The sequence below is a fragment of the Telopea speciosissima genome, chromosome 2, assembly GCF_018873765.1.
Source record: "Telopea speciosissima isolate NSW1024214 ecotype Mountain lineage chromosome 2, Tspe_v1, whole genome shotgun sequence".
NCBI lineage: Eukaryota > Viridiplantae > Streptophyta > Magnoliopsida > Proteales > Proteaceae > Telopea > Telopea speciosissima.
The window spans coordinates 19,737,038-19,762,461 of record NC_057917.1 but is presented as its reverse complement, the minus strand read 5'-3'; the positions used below and the strand labels follow the sequence as shown (position 1 = coordinate 19,762,461).

Below are 25,424 nucleotides of genomic sequence, written 5' to 3'. Positions count from 1 at the left end.
ATGTTGTCCATCATGTGTCAAATCATTTTTTTTTTAATGATTCCACGGAAGTGACTACTTGCTGAAATGTAAAATTGAATGTTCCAATTTGCTGTTATCTGATTGAACCAAAAAAGAAAGCTAGCCTGCCCTTGAACAACTCACAATTGAACCATAATTTTAACCATAATGTGAGTGGAACTTGGTTAAATTACTTGAACTCGAACCATACAAGAAAAAACAAATGCAATCAAATCTCCAACCAATGATTCAACCTTCTGCGCCAAACCAATACCAAGTCATGTAGTATAATGTCAGCTGTATCCAAGTATGATGTGCATTGGAACCACTGTCTTGAACACTAATGCAATTCACTTGAGTTGACACCAATGACAAATATTCAATATGCTATTCAACACATTAACAACATCATTAGATGGAGTAATTTTACTTAAACAGTCCAATGGTCAAGAAGCAAGAAAGAGGGGAATGTCTAAGCCGTAGAGGGGTTGGGAAAAGATTGTATTCATACTCACATGGTCGCCTTCGTAGGCAACCGAATAGTCAAGAAGCAAGAAAGAGAGGGGAATGTGTGAGCCATAGAGGGGTTGGGAAAAGATTGTATTCATACTCACATGGTCGCCTTCGTAGGAAACCGAATAGTCAAGAAGCAAGAAAGAGAGAGGGGAATGTCTGAGTTGTAGAGTGGATGGGAAAAGATTGTATTCATACTCACACGGTCGCCTTCGTAGGCAACCATATAGCAGCCACTGTTTTAGCTATTTCAGTAATACCTATCTATGTTTTGGCTCTCATTAGTTATAGATTGAGTGGTGAGTTTAGTAACAAGAAACTCGTATATTTGTTAATCTGGTAAATTTTCCCATTTTCTTTCCTCTTGGTGGCTTGGCTCCATCTAGGTGAACTAAGAAGAAATTTAAGTACAATGACGAAGGAAAAGGCAAAAATAAAATTTCTTTTCATGCAACTCTCATCAGAAACAAAAAGTGAAAGAAAGAAACTTTTTTTCAATAATGATCCCCAATAGGGATAGCAATGGGAGCCACTGTGATATTAACTGTACAAACCCCCCCCCCCCCCCTCCCCCCCTCTCTTCCACCCCCTTTTTTTTTTCTAAGAAAAAAACAAAGCAGGAAGCAAAAATTGGAATGGCTGTTCCTTGAGGAAGACATGAGGTGATACCTCAACAAAAGCAAATTCCCAGCTTTACAGGGAACAGTTGGCTTGCCTATTAAACCTGTACAGTCAAAATGGTCACAAAACTGGATGTCCATTCTTCATGTGCCATGTCTATGAAAGCCCTTGTAGACCATGCAAGAGTTCCTCTTTGGACCGTTTAGTCAGAATATCCTCTGATGACCTGGAAATGCAATAATTTAAAGAAAACAAATCAACAAATTGGTAACTTAGAGAGGGAGCAGTGAAAAATTCAAAAAATAATAATAATAATAATTCTCCTCCCTTCCACATGTACTAGTATCATAAGCTACTTGAAAAAGACTGTCACTCCGTTCCTTTCATCTCATACATTTTTTGCTGCCTTCATGAAATAAAATTTATTGATGTTTTGATTAAAAAACCCCTTAAATGGCGTATTAGCTTGAATATGGTTCCACTATGGTTTACTCTTCCAGAGGGAAAAAAAGTCATGAAGCCCACATCGGAGCCCAAAGTTGTCATAAATTTCTTAGAAGCTAAATCTAATTTATTATTCCATGCTTTCCTTTTCTCAACAAGAACTTGGTAATTTATTATTCCATGCCATACGTCTTGAGTTGCTTGTTCCAATACAACCCTATCTATTAAAACTGACAGAAAGATCAAAAGCACAATCAGGCAGGTCCGAGATCAAATATGTGGAATGGGCAAATCTATAATGCTGTTAATACATAAGGACTGTGTTACAAAAAAATTACACTCAATTACTTGCTCCAGTCACTTGATCAGAGGACTTGAACACAACCAAACAACTCCAGGGTTTGGATGAGATTCTGTAACAAGATCAATTACCAGCAACTACTTCTCCCAAAAGAAGTAAACTAGACACGACTAGTCAATGAGGATCCCTGGGAAATAATTCCAAAATATTAGATGAAGAGAGAACTTTGTAACAAGAATGGCCTAACAACACCCCCCCCCCCCCATTATTACCTATTGGCCTATATATTTCTTCATGAAAAGGGTTTCCTGCAAACTGCAGCTAAGGACACTGATTGGAAAGTTATGCACAAGGTAAATGAGATGGTGATCCCAAGACAAGTTGTTTACAGTGATTATTAACATCCATACAGCTTTAGTCATATTGACCAAAAAAAGTTGGGGGAGGAAGGATTTCAACCTTGTACTTCCTATTGAAGATACAAAACGCCAATCTGGAACATGCAAGAAACCAGCCATTTTTCCATGTGGTAAAACAGCAAAGAGAAGAGGCAGACCAATCTGGACCCACCACCAATTCAACTATACTACGGAAATAAACAATCTACAGGCTTCTTCACAGTGCTGCACTGCTGCTCCACTGTTGACACGGAGAACCCATGAAAACTAGAAAAGTAACTTTTCGCTCTGTCCCTCTACAATGAAACTGTTCATTTTAACTCCACCCCCTTCCCCAATGGATTATTTGTCAGCCTCAGAGCAGGTAATGATTAGTTGAAAAAGCCCTTTATTATCGCTCACAGTTTTTCTAAAAACAAGGGAACAAAAAGGTATCCTATAACAATTACCTTGGTGAGCTTGAACGCTTTTGTGCTTGATTACTTATCACAGATCTTGAACTACCATGTACATCTTCAGCAGCCTGTAAAAAAAATTTACTGGTCAAAAAGCAGAAATTAGGTCTTAAAAATGATAGACCAAAAAAATCATGGGCAATGGATCGAGTTCACCAGTGAAATCTACGTATTTAAGAAGAAAAAAAAAAACCATTAAATTTATATTTTGTTCTTACAAGGAGAACATGGTTTTCGGACATTTCCTGCTTATAACTGTTCACATTTCTGCTGAAACAGAAGTAACAGAATCAATATAATATATATTACAAGTCTGGAGAGCTCATAAAATTTATATTAATGAGTGTTAATGCAAAAGCAAACTGTTGAGTTATGTAAACCGATAAGGGTATTTTGGGTTTTTTATTTTTATTTATTCCCTGTTATAAGCATAGTTGGCTATACAGGGACAGTATTGTAATTCTGCCTTATAAGTGAATGCTATAAATGAACGGGCTGAGTGTGAAGATCAATTCACTCAAGTCATTCTCTTAATTTCTGTCTTGCTAACATGGTAGCAGAGCAAGACTCTAAAACCCTATTCTGATCCAAGGCCAAAAACCCACCTCCTTCCCTCCTTTCTTCGATCTTCTTTCTCCTCTTCTTCTTGGTTTTTTCCCTTCACCTTAGGGCAGCACTAATGAGATGATCTTATGATCTAGTTGCCGCCCTTTAAACCACCTCATCTTCTTCATGACATAAACCACATTTATGCCCGATAGTTGCTGGGTTTTGCAGTTTTCCAAGTTTTGAAGATTCAACCTTGATACCTGCTGTAGGATGATCTTCTCTTGATTGGAGCTTCCTTTGCAACCTTACCCAGCAACTATCAACCTTTCCCATCCCCTCTTTGCAGATCCTAACCTCTAATCGACCTTTTTTTCAGTTTTTTTGTTCAAAAACTATCACCAATCGATTTCTGGGTTTGGACTGCTGGGCTGCCTATTGGTGCTACTTTTTTTGGAGCTATTTACTACCTTCGCAAGCTTCCCTCGACCTCAGTTTCAGCCATTGGTTGTTCACCCTTTCACGGCATCTCTCATCTCAGCTATCGATTTCAGCATACAGGGGTGCTCAACAGGTGTTTGATGAATTGCCTCTTATAGTTCTCCTTCTCCGATTGGTGTGAAATTTTGAGGACTTCTTCCATCATCATTGAAGAGTACTCGATCAAGTTTTCAGCCTCTTTCATTGGAGATTTCTTGGGGTTACTGCTGTTACCTTTTTCAGCATTTACTTTCTTGTGTTGGTGCCCTTTATTGGAGCCTTTCTTTGAATCATCATGACAGGTTCAAACTCCTCTTCTGCAACTTCTGGGTTTGATGACAGTCCCGGACAGAGTTCCTTCCCCTCGCTGCTCCTATCAAGCTCGATGGGACAAATTACCTCAAGTAGTCTCGGACTACCTACTTGACCATTGTTGGTCGTGGCCTTACTGGCCATATCCTTGGCACTAACACCATGCCGGCTGAAACTAGTTCACCGCAAGAAGTGGATGTCACATGATGCTATGGTGATGTCTTATTTGCTCCACTCTATGCAACCAGATCTGTCCAACAATTTCTTGCTTCTGGAGACAGCCCATCAAATTTGGAGTGCCGCCAAGGAGACTTATGGACGTGTTGGGAATGCTGCTCAGGTGTATGAGATCTGCCAGAAGGCCCATGACCTCATTCAGAAGGAATTGTCTGTCTCTGCGTACTATGCTGCCCTCAAAAGCTTGTGGCAGCAACTGGATCATTACTCCGACTATCAGCCCTCTACACCTACTGATATTGCTGCCTACCGTAAACACGTTGACAATATCCGTGTGTACGACTTCTTGGCAGGTCTGAATGTGGAGTATGACCCGATTAGAATGCAAGTGCTGAACCAGTCTCCCTTTCCTACACTAGAGCAGTCATTTGCCATGGTTCATACAGAGGAGACTCGTCGGGCTGCGATGTTACATGCTCCTACTGTTTCTAGATCTGCCCTACAGACTACTTCCAGCCCCACTCCCACTACCATTACTGATGGTGGTAATGCTGCCTCCAAGGAGCCTGTCAAGTGTGAACACTACCACAAACTTTATCACACCAAGGCTCAATGCTGGAAGTTACATGGGAAGCCTGCTGATTTTGAGGCCAAAAGGGATCGTGTGAAATCCAAACCCAAGGGAAATCTTACAGAGTCTCTACTATTGTTGTTGCTGCCCCATCTACTGACCATGGGTTTACTCAGGATGAACTCCTGGCTTTCCGTCGCATGCTACAGGCCTCTTCCGGTGCACCTACCATGGCTTCTACACCTGCTACCTCTTCTGGTTCTCACTTTGCCTCAGGTACTCCAGTCAGTAGTCATTGTGCATTGGCTGTCTCAGTTCCTTGGATTATAGACTCCGGTGCCACTGACCACATGGCTGGTTCTTCCCATGTGTTTCACCAATATTTTCCCTGCTCTAGCAAAGATAATGTTCGAACAGCTAATGGTTTTCATTCCCCTATTAATGGAAAGGGCTCCATTCGCTGCTCTCCTACCCATACATTATATTCTGTTTTGCATGTTCCTTCATTTTCTACCAATCTTCTTTCTATTAATAGTCTAACAAAAGATTTGAACTGTAAAATAACCTTCTTTCCCTCTCAATGTGTTAACCAGGATTTGGTGAAGAGGCACACAATTGGGGGTGGTAAGGGTACATGGTGGTCTCTACATACTTAACACCGGTCAGACTTGTTCATCAATAGCTTCATCTCAGCCTCATCAGTTACATTCAGCCACTTCTTCGGATCTCCATCTATAGCATTGTCGGCTTGGTCACCCTCCTCTTCGAACTTTTGCTGTCTCGTTTCCTTAGTTGACTAAAGATTGTAAAAAGGATTAGTATTTATGTGAAGCCTGTGTTCTGGCTAAACAGACTCGTTCCACTTACTCTCCATTAAATAAAAGTTCTTGTGGACAGATTTAAAATTAGGGAAAGCTTGGATGATCTATTCATCCCAAGCACTCTTTATTTATAAGAGTAATAAAACAGTAAACATCTGTATGGTAGCAATGTGGGACTAAACCACATAATACAAAACTAATAAAATAACAAAGAAAAGAGGTCCAGAATACCCCCACGGTATTCTGGCCATATATCTAACACTCCCCCTCAAGTTGGAGCATATATATCATGCATGCCCAACTTGACTAAGATAGGATGAAACAGCTTGCTACTCACCTTAGTGAACACATCAGCCGATTGATCGAAGAGACTTCACAAAAGGAACACAAATGAGGCCAGCCTCAAGCTTCTCCTTGATGAAATGTCGGTCAACCTCCACGTGTTTAGTACGATCATGCTGGACAGGGTTATGAGCAATGTTAATGGCTGCTTTATTGTCACAATAAAGCATCATGGGAAGATGGACAGCAACACCGATATCCTGTAATAATCCTCTAAGCCACAGAAGTTCACAAATTCCTTGGGCCATCGCACGAAACTCGGCTTCAAGATCGACCTGCCACAACATTCTCGCTTCTTGCTACGCCATGTGACAAGGTTCCCACCAACAAAGGAACAAGAACCGAGATAGATTTCCTGTCAGAGAACCAGCCCAATCGGCATCGATATAGGCTTCAATCTTAAGATGACCCGTGGGAGATAGAAGGATTCCCTTTCCTGGAGCAGACTTCAAATACCTCAAAATACGACGGACTACATCCATATGAGAGGAATAGGGATCATGCATGAACTGGCTCACCAAACTCACAGCAACTGCAATGTCAGGTCGTGTGTGAGAAAGGTAGATTAACTTGCCCACTAACCGATAAACACCCTTGTCAACAGTGCTCACCCTCTTTCTCCCTAAGTTTTGTAGTAGCTTCCATAGGAGTATCCGAAGGATGACACTTAGCAGCCCTGTTTGATCAATAGATCAAGGACATATTTTCTTTGAAAAAGAAAGATGCCCTTTGAAGAGCGAGCAACTTCTATCCCTAGAAAATATTTCAGAGGACCAAGATCTTTGACCTCAAACTCACGGCCAAGGAGGAGCTTCAAATCCCGGATAGCATCACCATCATTACCAGTGACCACAATATCATCCACATAGACTATGAGAAGAGTTACCTTGTTACCAACTCGTCTGATAAACAAAGTGTGATCAGCATTACTCTGCCTATAACCTGCTGAAATCATAGCCTTGTGAAATCTGCCAAACCATGCCCTAGGTGACTGTTTCAGCCCATAAAGTGCACGCTTCAGTCTACAGACCTTGCCCTTGGTCCTGTCATCAGAGAAGCCTGGTGGAATGTCCATATATACCTCCTCCTCAAGCTCCCCATGGAGGAAGGCATTCTTTACATCTAACTGTTGAAGATCCCACCCAAGATTTACAGCACAAGATAATAGTACCCGGACAGTGTTGAGCTTCGCCACTAGTGCAAAGGTCTCCTGATAGTCAACTCCATAAGTTTGAGTGAACCCCTTTGCAACCAAACGTGCCTTATATCGATCCACAGAACCATCAGCCTTCTGTTTGACCACGAAGACCCATCTACATCCAACTGGTTTCTTTCCCGGAGGAAGAGTCACAAGCTCCCATGTATTATTTTTATGTAGTGCTCTCATTTCTTCCAACATTGTTGTTGCCTTCCACTTTCCATCTGTAGATGCTTCCCAAGTTTTAGGAATCGAAACAGAAGAAAGAGAAGATACAAAAGCACAAAAAGATGGAGAAAGAGAACTATAAGAAACAAGACGAGATATGGGATGTAAAGTACAAGTCCTAGTACCTATGCGGTGAGCAATAGGTAGGTCAGAAGAAGAGGGATTACCAGGAGATGGAGGATCTGGATCTGGAGCCGGCAATTGGATGGGTATTGGTGCTAAAGTGGATTGCAACTGCCCTCTGTGGGTTTTGCCCCTTGTGTAGGTGAGTATGTTGGAATTGTCAATTCTCTTCTGAAATTCACCAATAGTTCTCTGGACTGGAGTCAGCTCCCCCTGAATAGGAACATTAACAACACTATTTTCTATGGTCTCCCCCTTTAAAGGATTCCCATTAGGTGAGGGAGGAACAGCCGGAGGAGGTTGGACATCATCCAAAGGAGGTTGGGCATCAATCAAAGGAGGCTGGGCAGCAGTCGTGGGTGCTGTCAAAGGAGGCTGGACAGCCGCCAGAGGAACCTCTAGTGAAGGAATCTCAAAGGGCACATCTTCACTAGAACTCTCCCCTTGAAGAGGTGGTGAAGAATAATAAGAAAGGGTCTCATGAAAAACAACATCCATACTCACCAAGGTACGACGGGAAGGGGGATGGTAACACTTATAACCTTTCTGGGTTGGAGAATAACCCAAGAAAATACAACGGAGCCCACGAGGCTCAAGCTTGCCTGGAGATCTGGTATCCCTAGCATAACATACACACCCAAATACTTTGGGAGGGACAATAAAGGAGGAATGGCCCAGTAAAATATCAGAGGGGGTACGGGAATTAAGAACCCGAGAAGGGAGCCTATTGATGAGATAGGCGGCAGTGAGAACCGCATCCCCCCAATATTGAGAAGGAACATTCCTCGCAAACATCAAAGCCCGGGCCATTTCCAACAAGTGGCGGTTTTTTCTTTCTGCCACACCATTCTGGGCAGGGGTATCAATACAACTAGTTTGGTGAATAATGCCATGATCAACCAAATATTTTTGAAATTGTGATTCAGTAAACTCGGTTCCATTATCACTTCTCAATATTTGGAGAGTAGCCTGGAACTGAGTTTGAATCATCTTATGAAAATGCTGAAAACATGAGAAAACCTGATTTTTAAGGTGCAAAAGATATACCCAAGTGTTCCGAGAATGACAATCAATAAAAGAGACAAACCAGCGATGACCAGAAATAGAGGGCTTGCAACTAGGGCCCCAAACATCAGAATGTACCAAATTAAAACAAGAACTCCTTTTATTTGAAATAGGATAAGTTGAACGTGTCTGTTTGGCCAGAACACAAGCCTCACAAAAAAAGTCATCCTTAGTATGTAGGGTGACCAAACTAGGAAATAAATGAGCTAAAATTCCTAAAGGGGGGTAACCTAACCGAGAGTGCCACTGGTAAAGTTCAGAAGAGACCAAGGAGTTCTGATGCAGCGGAGAAGGCAATGGTGGTGGAGAGAAGCGACCGTCATCAAACAGGTACAAGCCACCATGCACTTTACCCAATCCAATCGTCTTCCCAGAGTCCAGATCCTGAAACACACAATGAGATGGAAAAAAAGTGACTTTGCAATTAAGATCACAAGTAATACTACTAATGGAAAGAAGGTTAGTAGTAAAATTAGGAATATGTAAAACAGAAAACAAGGGAAGAGAGAAAGTGCAATTGATGAGTCCTTTTCTAGATATTGAAGGAAGGGACCCATCAGCCACTTTGACCTTATCTTTCCCAGAAGTGGGAGAATATCTGTGAAACAGACTAGAGGAACCGGTCATATGATCTGTAGCTCCAGAATCTATGATCCAAGGATGGGAAGCCACAAAAGCACAATGACCTACAAATGGAATACCTGACCGGGCAAAGTGTGAACCTGAAGGAGCTGAGGAATTGGCAGTAGCTGATGTAATAGAGGCAGCAGCAGCGGAAGTCCTGAGCATACGTAGGAGGGCCTGTAGATCATCCTGGGATAGACCAATGTCAGTAGTAGGGGCTGCAGTAACAGTCTCAGTCTGATGGGCCTTGGTCTTTGTCTTTATTTTTGTCTTGGCAGCCCGTTTAGCTTCAAAATCAGCCGGTTTCCCATGAAGTTTCCAGCTCTTCTCTTTGGTGTGATAGGGTTTGTGATAGTGCTCACAAACAACAGTCCCTCGTAGTAGAATCACCAAGAGAAGCAGGTGCCACTAGGTGCGAGAGGGCCGGGGTAGCAGCCTTGAGAGCCGATCTATCGAATAAAGGGTGCAACATGGCAGCCCTACGGTTCTCCTCGATGAAACCAATGCATAAGATTGTTCGAGTGTGGGAAAAGGCTTATGGCCCAACATTTGAACACGAATTAGATCATACTCCACGTTCAAGCTAGCCAAAAAATCATAGACCCTGATCTTGTCCACATGCTTCTTATAGGAAGCAATATCAGCAACTGTAGACGGGTGGAAGTCAGAGAAGTGGTCTAATTGCTGCCACAGACTGCGTAGAGTAGCATAGTACTTCGAAACTAAAAGTTCACCTTGAGTGGTATGGAGGACCTTCTGCCTAAGTTCATATACCTGGGCATCATTGCCAAGCTGCCCGTAGGTTTCCTTGCAAGCACCCAAATCAGTGCAGTGTGTCTAGAAGAAGAAAGTTATGTTGCAAATCGTAGTCATTGAACCAATTAAGTAGGACATGAGAACACCATTATTAGCAAGCCACCTATCCTGAGCAGGGCCTGGGGCAGTAGGTTGAACACTAGTGCCATTAATATGGCTGGTGAGACCACGGCCAGCAATGGCAAAAGAGGCAGATCTGGACCATAAAAAGTAATTCGAGCCATCAAGTTTAATAGGATTTGGTGTGAAGCTGTGGTAGTCAGTCTTGTGGTGACCATCGGTAGGTGGCTGATCTGAAGTAGCTGAAGAATCGAGAGAGTCACCCATACTCCCAGTAAAGACGTCCAATAATGTCTTCAAGTGAAGGCTGAACTAACTCCAAATAATCAGAGACAGCAGCAGTGAAGAGTCCTATATCGATAATGTCAGGGTTTTTTGATAAAACCTGAATTGCTGAAATCGATGAGGATAATAAGGAGTCCAAAATTCTGCAAAAAAATGGCTTCAACTGAGGTCAATTAACCCTCTATACTGGAAGAAACAGCCTGCAGAAAAATCAGGAACACTGGGCTGCAACAACTCCAAGATTGATAGGTGTCAGGGTTTTGCAAAAAACCCTGTGATAGTAGGATCGATCTCAAGGAGGTCTTCAAAGCTGTAGATAAGAACTGAACCAATAAAAAAGGAATCCTGCTGCAGTTTGTGGTCTTCAAAGGAAGGAGTTAATGCCTTGTAGTTGTTGTAGAAGCAAGCTCCAAAAAAAACTGAAGATCCAATATCGCAGACAGGATTGGCAGGTCCTTATCGAGCAGAATTATAGTGCATAAAAGAGGTAATAGGGGCAGCAACTGGATCGTATGATCACCTCATCAGTGCTGCCCTATATGGGAATGGAGAACAAGGGAGAAGAAAGAGAGAACTAGAAGAGAAGAATATCGAAAGAGAGAGGGAGAAGAAAACTGAAATTCGAAGGAGGGGTTTCGTCCCTAACTCGAAATCTGCTCTGATACCATGTGGACAGATTTAAAATTAGGGAAAGCTTGGATGATCTATTCATCCCAAGCACTCTTTATTTATAAGAGTAATAAAACAGTAAACATCTGTACGGTAGCAATGTGGGACTAAACCACATAATACAAAACTAATAAAATAACAAAGAAAAGAGGTCCAGAATACCCCCACGGTATTCTGGCCATATATCTAACAGTTCTTCTCCCTTTGCTTTAGTTCATACTGATCGTTGTGTTTCTATTTCTGGCCATAGATGGTTTGTTTCCTTTATTGACTGCTTTACTAGGACAACTTGGGTGTAGATGATGCAGCACAAGAGTGAGGTTTTTCGATGTTTTCAGCTATTTCATTGTATGGTTCAGAGCCAATTCAATGCCACCTTAAAAATTCTGCGGAGTGATAATGGCAGGGAGTACATGGAAGGCCAGTTCCAAAATTACTTGGCTGAAAATGGCATCCTTCATCAGACCAACTATGTAGACATCCTGGCCCAGAATGGCGTGGCTGAAAGCATAGCTCAAGATCTCGCTTTTAACTCGATCTTGTAGGATCTCGAGACGAAACGTCATGCGACACACAAATATCATTATCTCACTCGAGATCTCGATATCTCACCGAGGTCTCGAGCTATTTCTTATTTCGGTTCGACTCGGTAGAACCAGAAAGCTCATAATATTCCATAACTCGACGAGATCTCGACTCGCTCTTGCCTGTCTCGCCTCTGTGAATGGGAAACTCCATCTTTGGGTCATTTTTACATTTCTTTTGGCAAATCACACCTCCAACACCTCATCAAAGCTTGATTCATTGAAGATTGAAGCTGCTAATCTCCTCCAAGCTGCATCTCAAGAACCTAAGGTAACTATTCATCTCAAAAACCATATTTTTCATAGAAACATGATCTAAACTTGGAGACTACCAACTTAGGGTCCGTAGTCAAAGTAACATTTTGGGTTTGAATTTGTAAAAACAAAGGGTTCTACTGTGTTTAGAAGGCCTAAAATAGGGGGAATGTCAAGTTTCAACCCCTATCTTGGCCATATGGCCACCGAAACTTACCATCGAGTTCATAAAAAAAAAATACATGATCTCGCCGAGATCTCGGTTTCGTGGCCTAGCAAAATCGAGACCTAAAACCTTAGCTAAAAGAAAAAAACCGGCACCTTCTGGAAGTGGCTTGGGCGATTATGTTTGCATGGCAGGTTCCTTCTCTATATTGGAGTGAGGCTATCCTCACTGCCGCCTACCTCATCAATCGTATGCCTACCCCTGTCCTTGATGGTCGTGCCCCTATTGACCTTCTCCAGGGTTCTTCTTCTTTTGTGGTCCCCAAAAAATATTTGGTTGTGTTTGCTATGCTTGCAACCATCATCTTCATAGCAAGCTTGATCCTCGGAATGTTCGATGAATCTTTTTGGGCTACTCCGCCACCCAAAAAGGATACAAGTGTTATCACCCACCCTCTTGGCGTACATTTGTTACCATGGACATTGTCTTCCATGAGTCTCTGGCATATTATTTTTAGCCACCTCTTCAGGGGGAGCATGATCCAGTGCTTGAAGATGTGTCTGCTCTTCTACCGGCTCCTATCCAAGGGGAGCCTTCATCTCCAAAGCCTCCAATGTCAGCCCCCATTTCTATTCAGGAGGAGCGTAGACCCATGAGTCAGATTCTTATTCATAAAGTCTATACCCGGATGTACAAAGAGCAAGTTGAGACTAGCAATGTTGTACCACTTCTCTAACCGTCAAAACTTGATCCAAATCTAGACTCTGGTACATTACCTAGTAAGGATCCCTCTCTTGATTTACCTATTGCTGCTCGCAAAGGCATTAGGTCCTGCACCTAACATCCCATCTCCAATTTTGTTTCCTATGATGCTTTGTCTCCTTCCTATCGTGCATTTGTGTCCTCTCTTTCCTCTGTTTCTATTCCTCAAAAATGGCATGAGGCAATTGCATATCCAAAGTGGCAAGCAGCCATGATTGAAGAGATTACAGCCTCATCCAAAAATGAGACGTGGGAGCTGGTGGTTCTTCCTTCGGGCAAGAAACCAGTAGGTTGCAAATGGGTGTTTGTTGTCAAGCAGAAGCCAGGTGGAACAGTGGACAGATATAAGGCCAGGCTGGTGGCCAAGGGCTTTACTCAGACCTATGGGATTGATTATCAAGAGAAATTTGCCCCAGTGGCAAAATTGAACACTGTTTGGGCTTTGTTGTCATATGTTGTTAATCTTGGCTGGGATTTGCAACAATTGGATGTGAAAAATGCATTTCTTCATGGAGAGCTGGAGGAGGAAGTTTATATAGAGGTTCCTCCAGGTTTCTCTTGTGACAAGACTCATAGGAAAGTTTGCAGATTGAAGAGGGCATTATATGGGCTGAAACAATCTCGTTGGGCTTGGTTTGGCAGGTCCCATAAAACAATGATCTCTATAGGATACAAACAGAGTAATGTTGATCACACCTTGTTCATCAAGCGAAATGGAGATAAGGTCACTCTTCTTATCGTCAATGTCGATGACATAGTGGTGACTGGAAATAATGCAGATGAAGTTTCTCACCTGAAGACTTTAATTTGAAAAAAAAGATCTAGGACAGCTCAGGTACTTCCTCGGGATTGAAGTTGCCCGTTCTCCCAAAGGCATCTTTCTCTCCCAAAAGAAAAATGTTCTGGACTTACTCTCATAGATTGGGTTGTTAGGATGTCACCTATGTGACACCTCTTTGGAGGCTACTACTCGTTTACAAGAGAAGGATGGTGATCCTGTTGATAAGGGGCGCTATCAACGGTTGATGGGAAAACTAATTTCTCTCTCCCACACCAGACCAAACATCATAGTTCGAGAACTCGCGAGATCTAGGTGAGATCTCGCTGAGTTTCTCGGTTTTTGGAAAAAACGAGACGAAACCTTAGGCGAGTCCCAAAAGTGTGAGATCTCGCCGAGATCTTGGATCTCAGTTCAAGATCTCGTTTTGAACCATTTTTATGAGGCATCTTGCCCATATCTCGCCGAGATCACAGATCTCGGGTCAAGATCTCGGGTTGACCCATGGAATGACCCATCTACTATGTATTTACTTACCTAACTCGACAGAACTCTTATATGCTTGTTGTGGAGCACTATATGCAACATTACAGCAACACTATGTCATGGGAAGACTATGTGACACTAGTGGGGGGCTGAATACTTGATTCAAAGTCATTTTATGTGATGATAGTTGTAACACTGTTAAACAGTTTAATATATCACTTTAACATTTCTGATTCTTATTTAAGTTGTTTAGCTATTAATTGAATGCTTTGCTTGCTTTCTATTACTAAATAATGTGTAGAGTAGGGTATTTTAGTACATCATCGCCTACCAGCCTATGGTCCGAAGTGAAACTCAAATTTGGACTTTGTTTTTGCAAAATCTGATAGTGCTAGTGTTTAAATGGCCTAAAATAGGCTGAATACCAAGTTTCAAACCCAAACTAGATCTAAAACCCACCGAGATGAGGCTTCAAGTCGGAAAAAAAAATGCACCAACTCATCGAGATCTCGACTCGACTCGATTCGATTTTTCCCAAAATCGAGTTGGTTCCAAGATCCGAGTTTCAGAACCTTGCCAGACATTGCATTTGCAGTTAGCTTGGTCAGTCAGTTCATGCAAGATCCCTACTCCATCCATATGGCTGTTGTTCTTCGTATTCTCCACTACTTGAAGTCAGCTCCAGGGAAAGAGATTCTCCTATGTCCATATGATCATCTTCGCATTGAGACTTACATAGATGCTGACTGGGGTGGTAACCTTGACAGGAAATCCACTTCAGGCTATTGTACCTTTGTAGGAGGTAACCTTGTCACATGGCGAAAAGTAAAAAAGCAAAATATGGTGGCTAGGTCCAACGCTGAAGCAGAATTCCGTGCCATGGCCCAGGGCATATGTGAGCTATTGTGGCTTCAGAGCTTACTCCAGGATATGGTGGCTCTGTTCATCGTCGAATGATGTTGTACTGTGACAACAAAGCAACGATCAGCATTGCTCACAATCTAATGCAACATGATCATACCAAGCATGTGGAGATCGACAGACACTTCATCAAGGAGAAGTTAGAAAGTGGGCAGATTTGTATACCTTCTGTGAAATCTGATGATCAACTTGCAAATGTATTCACTAAAGGGTTAAGTGGAAATGTGTGATATCTATGCACTAACTTGAGAGGGAGTGTTGAGTTATGTGACCCGATAAGGGTATTTTGGGTTTTTTTTTCTTTATTTATTCCCTGTTATAAGCATAGTTGACTATATAGGGATAGTATTGTAATTTTGCCTTATAAGTGAATGTTATAAATGAAGGGGCTGAGTGTGAAGATCAATTCACTCAAGCCATTCTCTTAATTTCTCTCTTGCTAACACAAACATATCTCCAAACAAGTTAGACAACTTACTCAATGCAAGACATAGAGTGAAATAATTACACCCAGGAGAGGGGACAAGAGCACTTTAATACAGCAGTTACTTAGATGTTGACACAAGACTACTTTAAGCTTATTTCAATGAAGGCTAAACAAATTTTACTCCATTATAAGAAAAGAAAAGGCATGAAGATCTATGAGGTATACAAAGAGTTGCTTGGATAAGAGCTAGAAAGCAAGCCAAGAAGACCTACCCCATGGAAGGGGAAGTACCGCGCTTAAATTACAGTATGATGGGCAGACGCGTAAGCCTCTTTTTCAACCTCTCACATCTTGATCCAACATGAGATCCATAGAACTCCAGAAAGTATACCCAATGTTACCCGTCATCAGGAAATTTTTTGTGCTCTAACCCTTATCCAAGCAAGAAAAATGAATGTTTTAGTTATCAAAATTAAGTCAATTATCTATGACATCATCAAACCTCAGAAATGCTGGCATTGGGTAAAGCTTCTTTGTGCTGCTCCTTCAGTTCAAGATCCACAATTTCCCATAAAAATCCATTTTCACTACTAAGGGAAAGCTTATCCAAATCTTTATCCACAGCTCCAGAATCAGGTGCAGAATTGTCTGTATATTCATCTGTAAAATCATATATGAAAAGAAAAAAAATCAAATCAGTGCTTAAATGTCATACTAATTTTAAAAGACAGAATAAATGCATTGGACTCTATCAGATGCAATACATTACCAAAAAGAGAAACAGCACTTTTGCTGCAGAAATGGAAAAAAGATGAAAAAGGCATCCAATTAGAATATATGAATAATATGAAAGCAAACTACCATCGAGCATGCTACCATCTATGTTAAAAGGTGCGTGTTTCCTCACTGATATCCAACAACAAAGTCAATCATCCATTTCATCCCCTAAAGCTTGAATGCACTTAAAAAAGGCAACAGTGACTAAATTTTTATTGTCAAAGTCAGAATAGCAATACTGATGCTACAGCCTACAATATGCATATTCCTATTGATCTTTTACATTATAATACTTGCAAGCCTGTGCAGTACTCCAAATGTATTCCCCTATTTTCATATACGCATACATTTTTTTTTATTATGTTTTTTATCGATAAAGGCACAAGATCATGTACTCCACTTAAGGATACACATTTATTGATAAAACTATATTTACCCACAGTATGTATGTATGTATGTATGTATATATATATATATATATTTATTGAGAACGATTCTGATCTAGCTCAATGCACTAATAGAAGTTGTTTTGATGGCCCTCCGTTCGCGTGATCTGCTTTAGCTTTTGGCATTCAGGCTAAGAAGATACAGATAGGTACAAATTCTGACATCACCACAGCCCACTTCGTTCTCTCGCTCTGCAGTTTGAATCCATGGATTTGGCAGTTCCTATTTGGAAGGTTGCAATTTCTTAACCACCACAGTTTCTACTCCTGCTAAGTTTAGCACATTCATTATCGCTACTATGGGGTCCTGAAGCACAAGGGATTTTACTCGTTGGTGTCAATTAGGCAGTAATGGACTTTTGTTGCTCTCCATGGTGCTTTCGGACAAATAGGTTTCTACACCTCTTACTTGGTGTAGCTCATTACATGGGTCGTGAGTGAAACTTAGTTTCCATCTGGGTATGCACCCTTGGATTGATGTTGCATATTCAGCTCCTGTTGCAGCTGCTACTGCTGTTCTCTCGATCTACCCAATTGGTCAAAGAAGCTATTCTGTTGGTATGCCCCTAGGAATCTCCATATATATATATATTAGGGTAAATTACACAACACCCCCTAAAAATCGAACGATACTCAACTCACCGCCTCTTTTTTGAAAATACTCACCCGTCCCCCTCTACACTAACGGTGTTAACTTAAATCAAACCTAAAAGTGAAATGGCATATTTAACCTGAACCCATCTCTCTCTTTTGGAACTCTTGGAGACAGTAACCATCGCGGCAGTGACCCAACCCTCCTCTCTCGCTGCCAAGAAGGTTAGGTTAATGGAGGGAGAGGTCGTGGCAACCATCGCGGCAGTGACCCAACCCTTCTCTCTGCAGCAAGCCATTGGTTCCATCTGCGATTTCAGGGATTGATTGGACATATCAGCAAGGACACTCAACCCTTACCTGAAGCTGATCCAAGCGGTTGCTGCTGTGTTATTAAGTTTTCTCTAAGTGCAGGCGATACTCTCTTGTTTTTTTTTTTGGCAATTTCTAGGCAGTTTTGCATCTGGCATTAGTTTCTATCTGACATCAGATGTGTCTGATTCTTTTGGTCATTATTGGACTCCATTAAAGATTTCTTCGATCTGAGTTTGGGGTCAATCTGACACTCTGATTTTCTGTTTTATGAAATCACCCAAAATTCTGGATTTCTAATCTCAGTCTCTCAGATTCTTATTTGATAGATGAAAAATCAGGGAGAGAGAGAGAAAAAAAAAAACCGAGAAAAGGGAGCCTAAGAAATCAGGGGGTTTGAGAATGAAATCAAAAAAGAAAAAGGGAAAAAGATCGAGAAATTAGGGTTTTAGTTTCAGAGAGCAAGAGGGAAAAATCAGGGGGAGCATAGTTATCAAGGCGTCGCCATTGCATGGCGTCCAGGCTCCTTGGTCGCCTTGGACGCCTTGGGCACCATGGCAGGTGCCTTCCCGCCATGGCGGTGTCGCCTTGAATTTTGCCCCTCTAAAACGCCATGGTCGCTTTCCCGCCTTGATAAATATGAGGGGGAGTCGAGAAAAAAAACAGATGAGAGAGGGAAACAGATTTTCCCTCTTACAACTGCAAGATGACTGAGTCTGCAAGTAAAAACAGATTTCAATTCTGGTGGCAAGTGGCAACTTTTTTAGTGATTATAAATTTCTGGAGAAGAACCAATTGACGGGTTAATGTGAAACAGATACGGATTAAAAGTTTAACCCACATGGATGGATGAAAGAGATTCTCAGAATCAATCACCTCTTGCTAAACTCTGGTGCTTTGACCGGATCAATCAGACAGGTATGTGAAGATTGAGTGCAGATCATGTGAGGAAGAGAGTGGTGTCACTGGTGTGAGGAAGAAGATTGATTTTGGGGTTTTTAGATCCAAGGGTAAAAACGTAACTCTACACTTGTCAAGGGTAGTTTAGGGATTTAAAAATATTTAACTTGCTGACATCATAACTTAACCGCATAAAACTAACGGTGGGGACTAAGTTGTAATATAGTGCTCTAATACAGAGGGACGGGTGAGTATTTATCAAAAAAGAGGGGGTGAGTTGAGTATCGTTCGATTTTCAGGGGGTGTCGTGTAATTTACCCTACATATTACCACCCCGCCCCCAATGAAATCTAAAATCCCATCCATATTGTTGCCCCTGCGGGTGTTCTCATTGGCCCCAGCACTGGTGCAGGGGCTACACGACCAGACAATGATCTCTTGTGTGTGTGTGTGTATATATATATACTGAAATAATGCTTATTATGAACATAAATTTACAAAGATATAAACATTAGCATTATAATCAATTTTTTTAAGAATACTCATTGCTATAATCGTAGGCCTACATATGCACATACAAATGGTTCATGCAGAAGTGTAACATTTATTTATTCAGTAATATATTATTTTTTTTTTTTACTTTTATTTATTTATTTTTTTTTATTTTTTTTTTGTTTTTTTTACTGATAGAACATGTAAGTGCTAGTTATATAAGCATCTATTAGAACTTACAAGTATTCAGCATATTTACGGTGGCAAATGAACAAGGAGAAGGCCAAAATGATCCGGGTGAAAGGTGGAAGCATTTAGGATGAACATGAGTGCTTATGATTTAAAAGCTACAATTACGGAAAACCAATTTGGTTTATGCCAGGAACATCCATGACAAAAGCTACTTACTTAGGAGACTTGTAGAAAGATTTAGAAATTGTTGCAAGGATCACAATATGATGGTCTTTATTGACCTAGAATAAGCTTATGATAGAGTCCCTAAAGATTTAATCTGGCAAGTACTAGAGAAGTGTTTCAAGTAAATATATGGACATAATTAAAGATATGAATAATGATGTGGGGACTAGTGTAAAAACTGTGGGAGGATCAAGGTAGTGAATTCCCAATTTCAATTGGAGTACATCAAGGATCAACTTTAAGCCCTTGGTTGTTTGCGCTTATCATGGATGATCTAACTAGTGACATTCAAGATAAGGTTCCTTGGTGTATGCTTTTTGCTGATGATATTGTTTTGGTTAATTTGACAAAAGCAGGATTAATGCAAAGTTGAAGCTATGGAGATCAACCTTGGAATCAAAAGGTTTTAAGACAAGTAGAACGAAGACTGCGATATGGTGTGTAACTTCAGTTACATTAGGACGGATAATAGGGTGGTGAAAATTGATGAGAGAGAGATTCCGCAAAGTGATTATTTTAGGTATTTGGGATCAATCATAAATAAAAAAGGTGATGCACAAAACGATGTTTCACATATAACTAAAATAGGATGGATGAAGTGAAGAGGTGATTCTGGAGTGTTGTACAATCGACGTATTCCTTCAAAACTTGAAGAAAATTTTATCAGACAATCACATGACCGGCTATGATGTATGGTGTAGAATGTTGGCCAATTAAGAAGCATCATATAGATAAACTCAGTGTAGCTGAAATGAGGAAGTTGAGATGGATGTGTGGCAAAACTAGGAAGGATAGAGTAAGAAATGATCATATTAGAGCTAATTTTGGACTTGCTCTAATACATGATAAGCGACAAGAAAGTTGTTTGAGGTGGCAAGGACATGTTCAACGGAGAGCTTTGGATGCTCCAGTATGGAAGAGTGATTTGATTTAGATTCAAGGAGCTAAAAGAACCAGAGTTATACCTAATATAACTCTAGGCGAAGTGGTGAGGGAAGACATACATAACTTAGGCCTTGTATCAAGTATGACCTTGAACAGAGCTGATTGGAGGGTAAGGATCCATGTGGCTGAACCCATTTAGTTGGGATAAGGTTGAGTTGTTGTTGTATGGCCTTGAATAGTGGTGAATAAGTGGTTGGGGGTAGGTAGGAAGAACTCTAAAACCCTCCTGGATAGGATCCAAGTCAAAACCCCACTCAAATGAAACCCGAAAATTGACTGAAAACTCAAACCTCTCAGAATAACACCAAACTCTATGAAACAATAGTTAATAGAAAGGATAAGAACCCCTCAAAAGATGGGAATGATCCGATTAGTGGTTTGAAAGTAATTTAGGAAACAGTGATCTCACAGGCGGAGATCCCAGAAATAGTGAAACTGAGATTTAAATCCAATCAAACTAATGGATTGGCCTGAAACTTGGATTAGACCTCAATCTCAGTAGTATAATTTGAATCCCTAAGGTATTGTAGAAATCAGATGGTTGAACTGTAACTAATTTGAAAACCCCAAATCTGAAATACTGAAAACTGAGAAAAGAAAGATTTTAAGTAGCACACAAATGACAACTCAGACAGCCCCCAAATTCGAATTTAGGTCTAGGGAAGGTCACTGATTCCCCAAATTCATGGTGGAACTGGATTACGGGATCAGGTTTAATTAACAGAATACTAGCCTCTGAAATTGACAGAAAAACAGGATATGTGCAGGTTCAATGATTCTGAAATTAAACTCTGATTTAAGCTTACCTCATATTGGGGATTGAATGCCAATGAAAGAACAATGAACCCTCTTGAAATCAGGTAGCAAACACCAGCAATAACAATGGTTCTTGATCAGAAAATTAAAATCACACAGTAATGGTGGCAGAACTAATGCAAACTTGACCTAGAACCAGGGAAACCAGCGGAAGATCGATTGCAGCAGGATCAATACAATAAAAGAACAAAAATTGAATAACTAAAACTCTTGTATTGCTATTTTCTGTTTACATATGAAGGAGAACATAAAAAGATAAGAAAAAAAAAGAAGGGACATACAAGGGGGGTTAGGATCAGCTATGTCAGCCCATCATCCTCCCCCAGGGCTTCTCACCCACGGTATCTCACTGTTGCCACATCTCACAGCTTCACCAATAGCTTTTTTTCACTTCAATCTATGTCTCTTTTTTGTTTAGCCACATACATGCATTTATAATAAAACAATCTAATCCTAATCTAAAAAACTAATTAATAAAACCTATAAAATAGAAACTAGACTCTAACTATGATTCCTAAAAGAACTAGGATTCCAAATTAGGATTACAACTCAAATAGGAAATTAAATAAGTGTCTAATAATGAAAATAACAAAAAAAATCAACTCCTCTAAGCCAACAGTCCATATCAGCCTCCAAATCACTGTTCGCGTGAACAGTGTCGCATGAACAGTGCCTCGTGTTACTGTTCACGTGAACAGTAACTTTTCTTTTTTGGGTCTTCTTCATGCTTCGATCTACATCAAGAACAAGGGAAGAAGAAGAAGAGACCTACCTCAGGGTCAAGGGAATCTCTCCCATTCTGTCTCACAGATCCTTAAGGCTCAAAAGCACTCAAAACTGTATTAATCAAATCGTGAATGGCTTTAGCAGCCTTACAATGTTTATATAGACTGAAATATAAACTCCTATTCTAACTCGAAAAACTGAAGAAAAAAACCTCCTACTATTAATAGGAGTACTAAAAAGCTTTTACAACTTTGCTGAAATAAGAAACAACTAATAACTAACTATTCCTACTTGAACTAGGAATGAAAATAAGCCACTACTAAGCCTTATCCCGTATGCCTACCATGTATCCACATTTTAGGCCCATTAAAGTGGCCCATTACAAAGAAATCACATGGAATCAAAGGCCCAATGCATAAATAACCCAACCCAAGGCTTATTTCTACTAAAATAAGCCCTCTAGGTGACTTATCTGCATCAATAAGGACTCCAACAACAATTATTTGGGATAACACTGAAATGAATCAAACTGAATCTAAAAATCTAATCAGGCCTACTTGGAGTAATAAGTGAATAAAGTACATAAGGTACTTTCTTACCCCCTTGAAAAATATTAAGAACTGAGGATACGAGGAATCTTATATATGCTAACCATTATCAATAAAGAATATTTAGTAGGCATAGGATTCAACTGGCTACATAACGTAGGGAACATTGGTATATAATAAAAGACTGGCTGGCAAAAGGAGGTTGATGAAATACTCGACAGAGGAAAAAGCATCCAATACAACTCTCCACTCTTTGGTACCAAATTAGGACACAAGGGACCTTTACCTGTAACACCTTTCAACAAACTAGCAGCTAAAGTACCAGCTCCTCAATTGAAGGAGGTGATTGATGAGGTTGACTGGAGTGTAACACTGTGCATCTGCTAAAGGCATCATATAATGGAAAGTCCTTAAAGATAATGTGTTGGCTTTGTACGATGCCCAAAATAGACTAGGAAAAGGCTTATGCTCAGATTAAATAGAGCTTCTCAATATATGGAGAGAATTGGGTCTCTTGAAATTTGGAGAAAGCTGATTTTGACATGCAGATTGACAGCTTCTTCCTTAATCAACAGAAAAAATCTCTATGGCATGGGTAGTCAAGGTTTAAAGGGTGCTTCACAACGACACTATATAGTTATACCCTTCAACTTTTACATCTATAAACTTTTGAGTCATTGAGTGTCTTTATTTTATTTAAGATTAAGTCTCAGCAACCTTCTTGATTTTGGAAATATTTGAATGTTTTTTTACTTAACTATATGATAAACCAAGATATAATGATGTATATCTGATACGTGAGTACAAGGCATCTGTCTATGATAGGATTAATCTAGAAGTAGTTGCAGTGATGTACGACTAGGTCTCAAGTAGGCAACTATAAACCCAACCTACAATAGGATCTTCCAACTCTAACATTAGCATCTTATACACCAGTTTCCAGCAACTGAGAAATATCAGTTAATCAGTAGCAGCTAACAATAGGTGCACAGCAAGATAATCAACTCTTATAATCCCTCAACAAAGGGTTTACAGCACCCTGATTACAGACCAGACACAAAGGAAACAAACAGGACAAGTCTGGTCTATCGGCCTTCAGAATAGAGGTGATATTAACCAAGAAAACAAAAATCACAGAATTGTTAAATCGGTTCCATAGATAGAACTGATATTCCATCAAGGATAGTACTTCCAAACAGGGACAATTCTTTAAATTTCAGCCTGATCTGATGGCTGTATACAAAGTTATGAAGGATACTCAAAATTAGCAAGTAAAAACAGAACTAGCAACTAAGGTCCTTTGATGGGACTGATATCTCAGTCAAAGGTAGGTCTCTTAGGTCCCGTTTGTTTAGCAAGGAGTATGAGGTGGGATTGTTGTGGGGATGGGACCCACATGGTGATGGGGTAAACGACAGGAATGGTAAAGTGTAGGGAAACTTCACTTTACCATTCCAATAAGCTGTTGGGTTGTTCTGTGTTGGGGAATGTTCCAGAGAGTGAAAGCTGGAGAGGTCGGAAGGGTAGAGAGAGAGAGAGAGAGGGGGCAGGGGAGATTGATGGTGCTGCAACGGCTTCGCATTTGAGCAGCAAGAGCTCCAGCCACAGCCACAGCAACGACAATGATGGCAATCCTCGATCCGTCAATGGCTTTGAGGAGCTCTATGGCGATGTCTTCTCCTCTACGGAGCTTGTCGTCGTCTCTGAAGGTGCGGATGCCTTTTTTTTTTTTAAGGGAACATAAAAAAGACGAGGAAAAGAAGAAAAATCTAATTATGATATTCATTCAATTCTGGCAAATATAGGCATTCGTTCAGACTTCGATCTCTGCAAAAATCCATGGAGAAGAGAAGATCAGCTTAACATGAGAGACAAAAAACAACTGGTGGGTGCTATATGGTTCAGGTGCACCTAACCTGAGAAAGATAGCAATTAGAGTGCTCTCACAGACTTGTTCATCCTCCGGATGCGAGCACAACTGGAGTACATTTTCACTCATACATACTAAGAGGGGGAACTGATTGGGTCACTGACGACTTGTGCAGCTGGTGTATGTGCACTATAATATGAGACTAAGGATGAAGCACATACGTGAAGAAATGAACAAAAATGATAAAGAACAAATCAAGCTTGAAGGCATTTTCAAAGAGGACTAAGATGATAAAGAGGATCCCTTATTCTAGTGGGCGAAGGATCGAGGTGAACCAGAATTGGATCAGGTTGGGGGTAGGCTAACCCCACCATGGCTAGTTCGATGGGTAATGATGTGGATGACTATGTCGAAAGAGGGGCGTGTACATTCAGAGTCGCCTCAACCTTTTCAAGATTCAGCTGACTAGGTTGATGAGGAGGAACACGAATCAGATGGGTCACAAATTGATGATGATGGGGGTAGTGGTGGTGGTGGTGGTGGCATGGTAAGTGGTGGTTATTATGATAATCGTCATGAGGGGATACGTGAGCAGTACCAGTACAGGCTGGAGACGGAGCTGAAGCCGGTGTGTTTCACAGGTGAGAGTCAGTTTACTCATGCTACACAAGATCAAGACCATGGTGGCCCCGCTACGTACAAGAGACGCCCGCGTCGCACACAATCATAAGCACAGGACATGGCCAATGAGTTACAGTCGATGGACATGACTATGAAGACCATGCTTGAAAGTTTCAGAAGAATGAGTATAGATACAACTAGTGAGCGTGAGTCGTCGCATGTATCTCAGCCTCAATATGACTATGATTATGGCCAAGAGAGCACCGATTCCGAATATAGTGGCTATGGTCAGTTTGGGCAGCCGCAATTGTAGTCACACTTTGGCTATATCCATCATCAGTAGCCTTCGTATCTTAGTTTGACTATGGAGGTAATTGGAGCACTGGGTCAAGTTTTGTGAATGACATATTAACAGTCCCAACTCCCAACCCAGCTATGCATTCCAATGGGAGTTTGACAGCCTGGTCCTAGTAGCAGTTGATCGATCTCATCATAACTACCTCTTCCATACCCTAAGATACGGTACCTTCAGTTT

The 25,424-nt window shown here is 40.9% G+C and overlaps 1 protein-coding gene across 4 annotated transcripts in view; it reads right to left on the bottom strand.

Moving 5' to 3' along the window:
* Positions 1 to 1,118: 1,118 nt before the first annotated feature.
* Positions 1,119 to 25,424, bottom strand: part of LOC122651744 (RNA polymerase II C-terminal domain phosphatase-like 2) — a 50,543-nt gene continuing 26,237 nt past the window's right edge. Inside the window, exons 14-17 of one of the 4 annotated variants that reach the window (XR_006331501.1) lie at positions 15,931 to 16,088; positions 2,951 to 3,002; positions 2,727 to 2,800; positions 1,284 to 1,350 (exon numbers count right to left, since the gene is read on the bottom strand). Coding sequence is in view for 2 of the 4 variants with exons in the window: in XM_043845261.1 (XP_043701196.1) it covers positions 1,291 to 1,360; positions 2,727 to 2,800; positions 15,931 to 16,088 (302 nt within the window). In the remaining 2 variants the exon portion in view is untranslated. Of the gene's footprint in view, positions 1,361 to 2,726; positions 2,801 to 2,950; positions 3,003 to 15,930; positions 16,089 to 25,424 lie in introns of all 4 variants that reach the window. The other 3 variants (XR_006331500.1, XM_043845261.1, XM_043845262.1) reach the window with 3 other exon arrangements.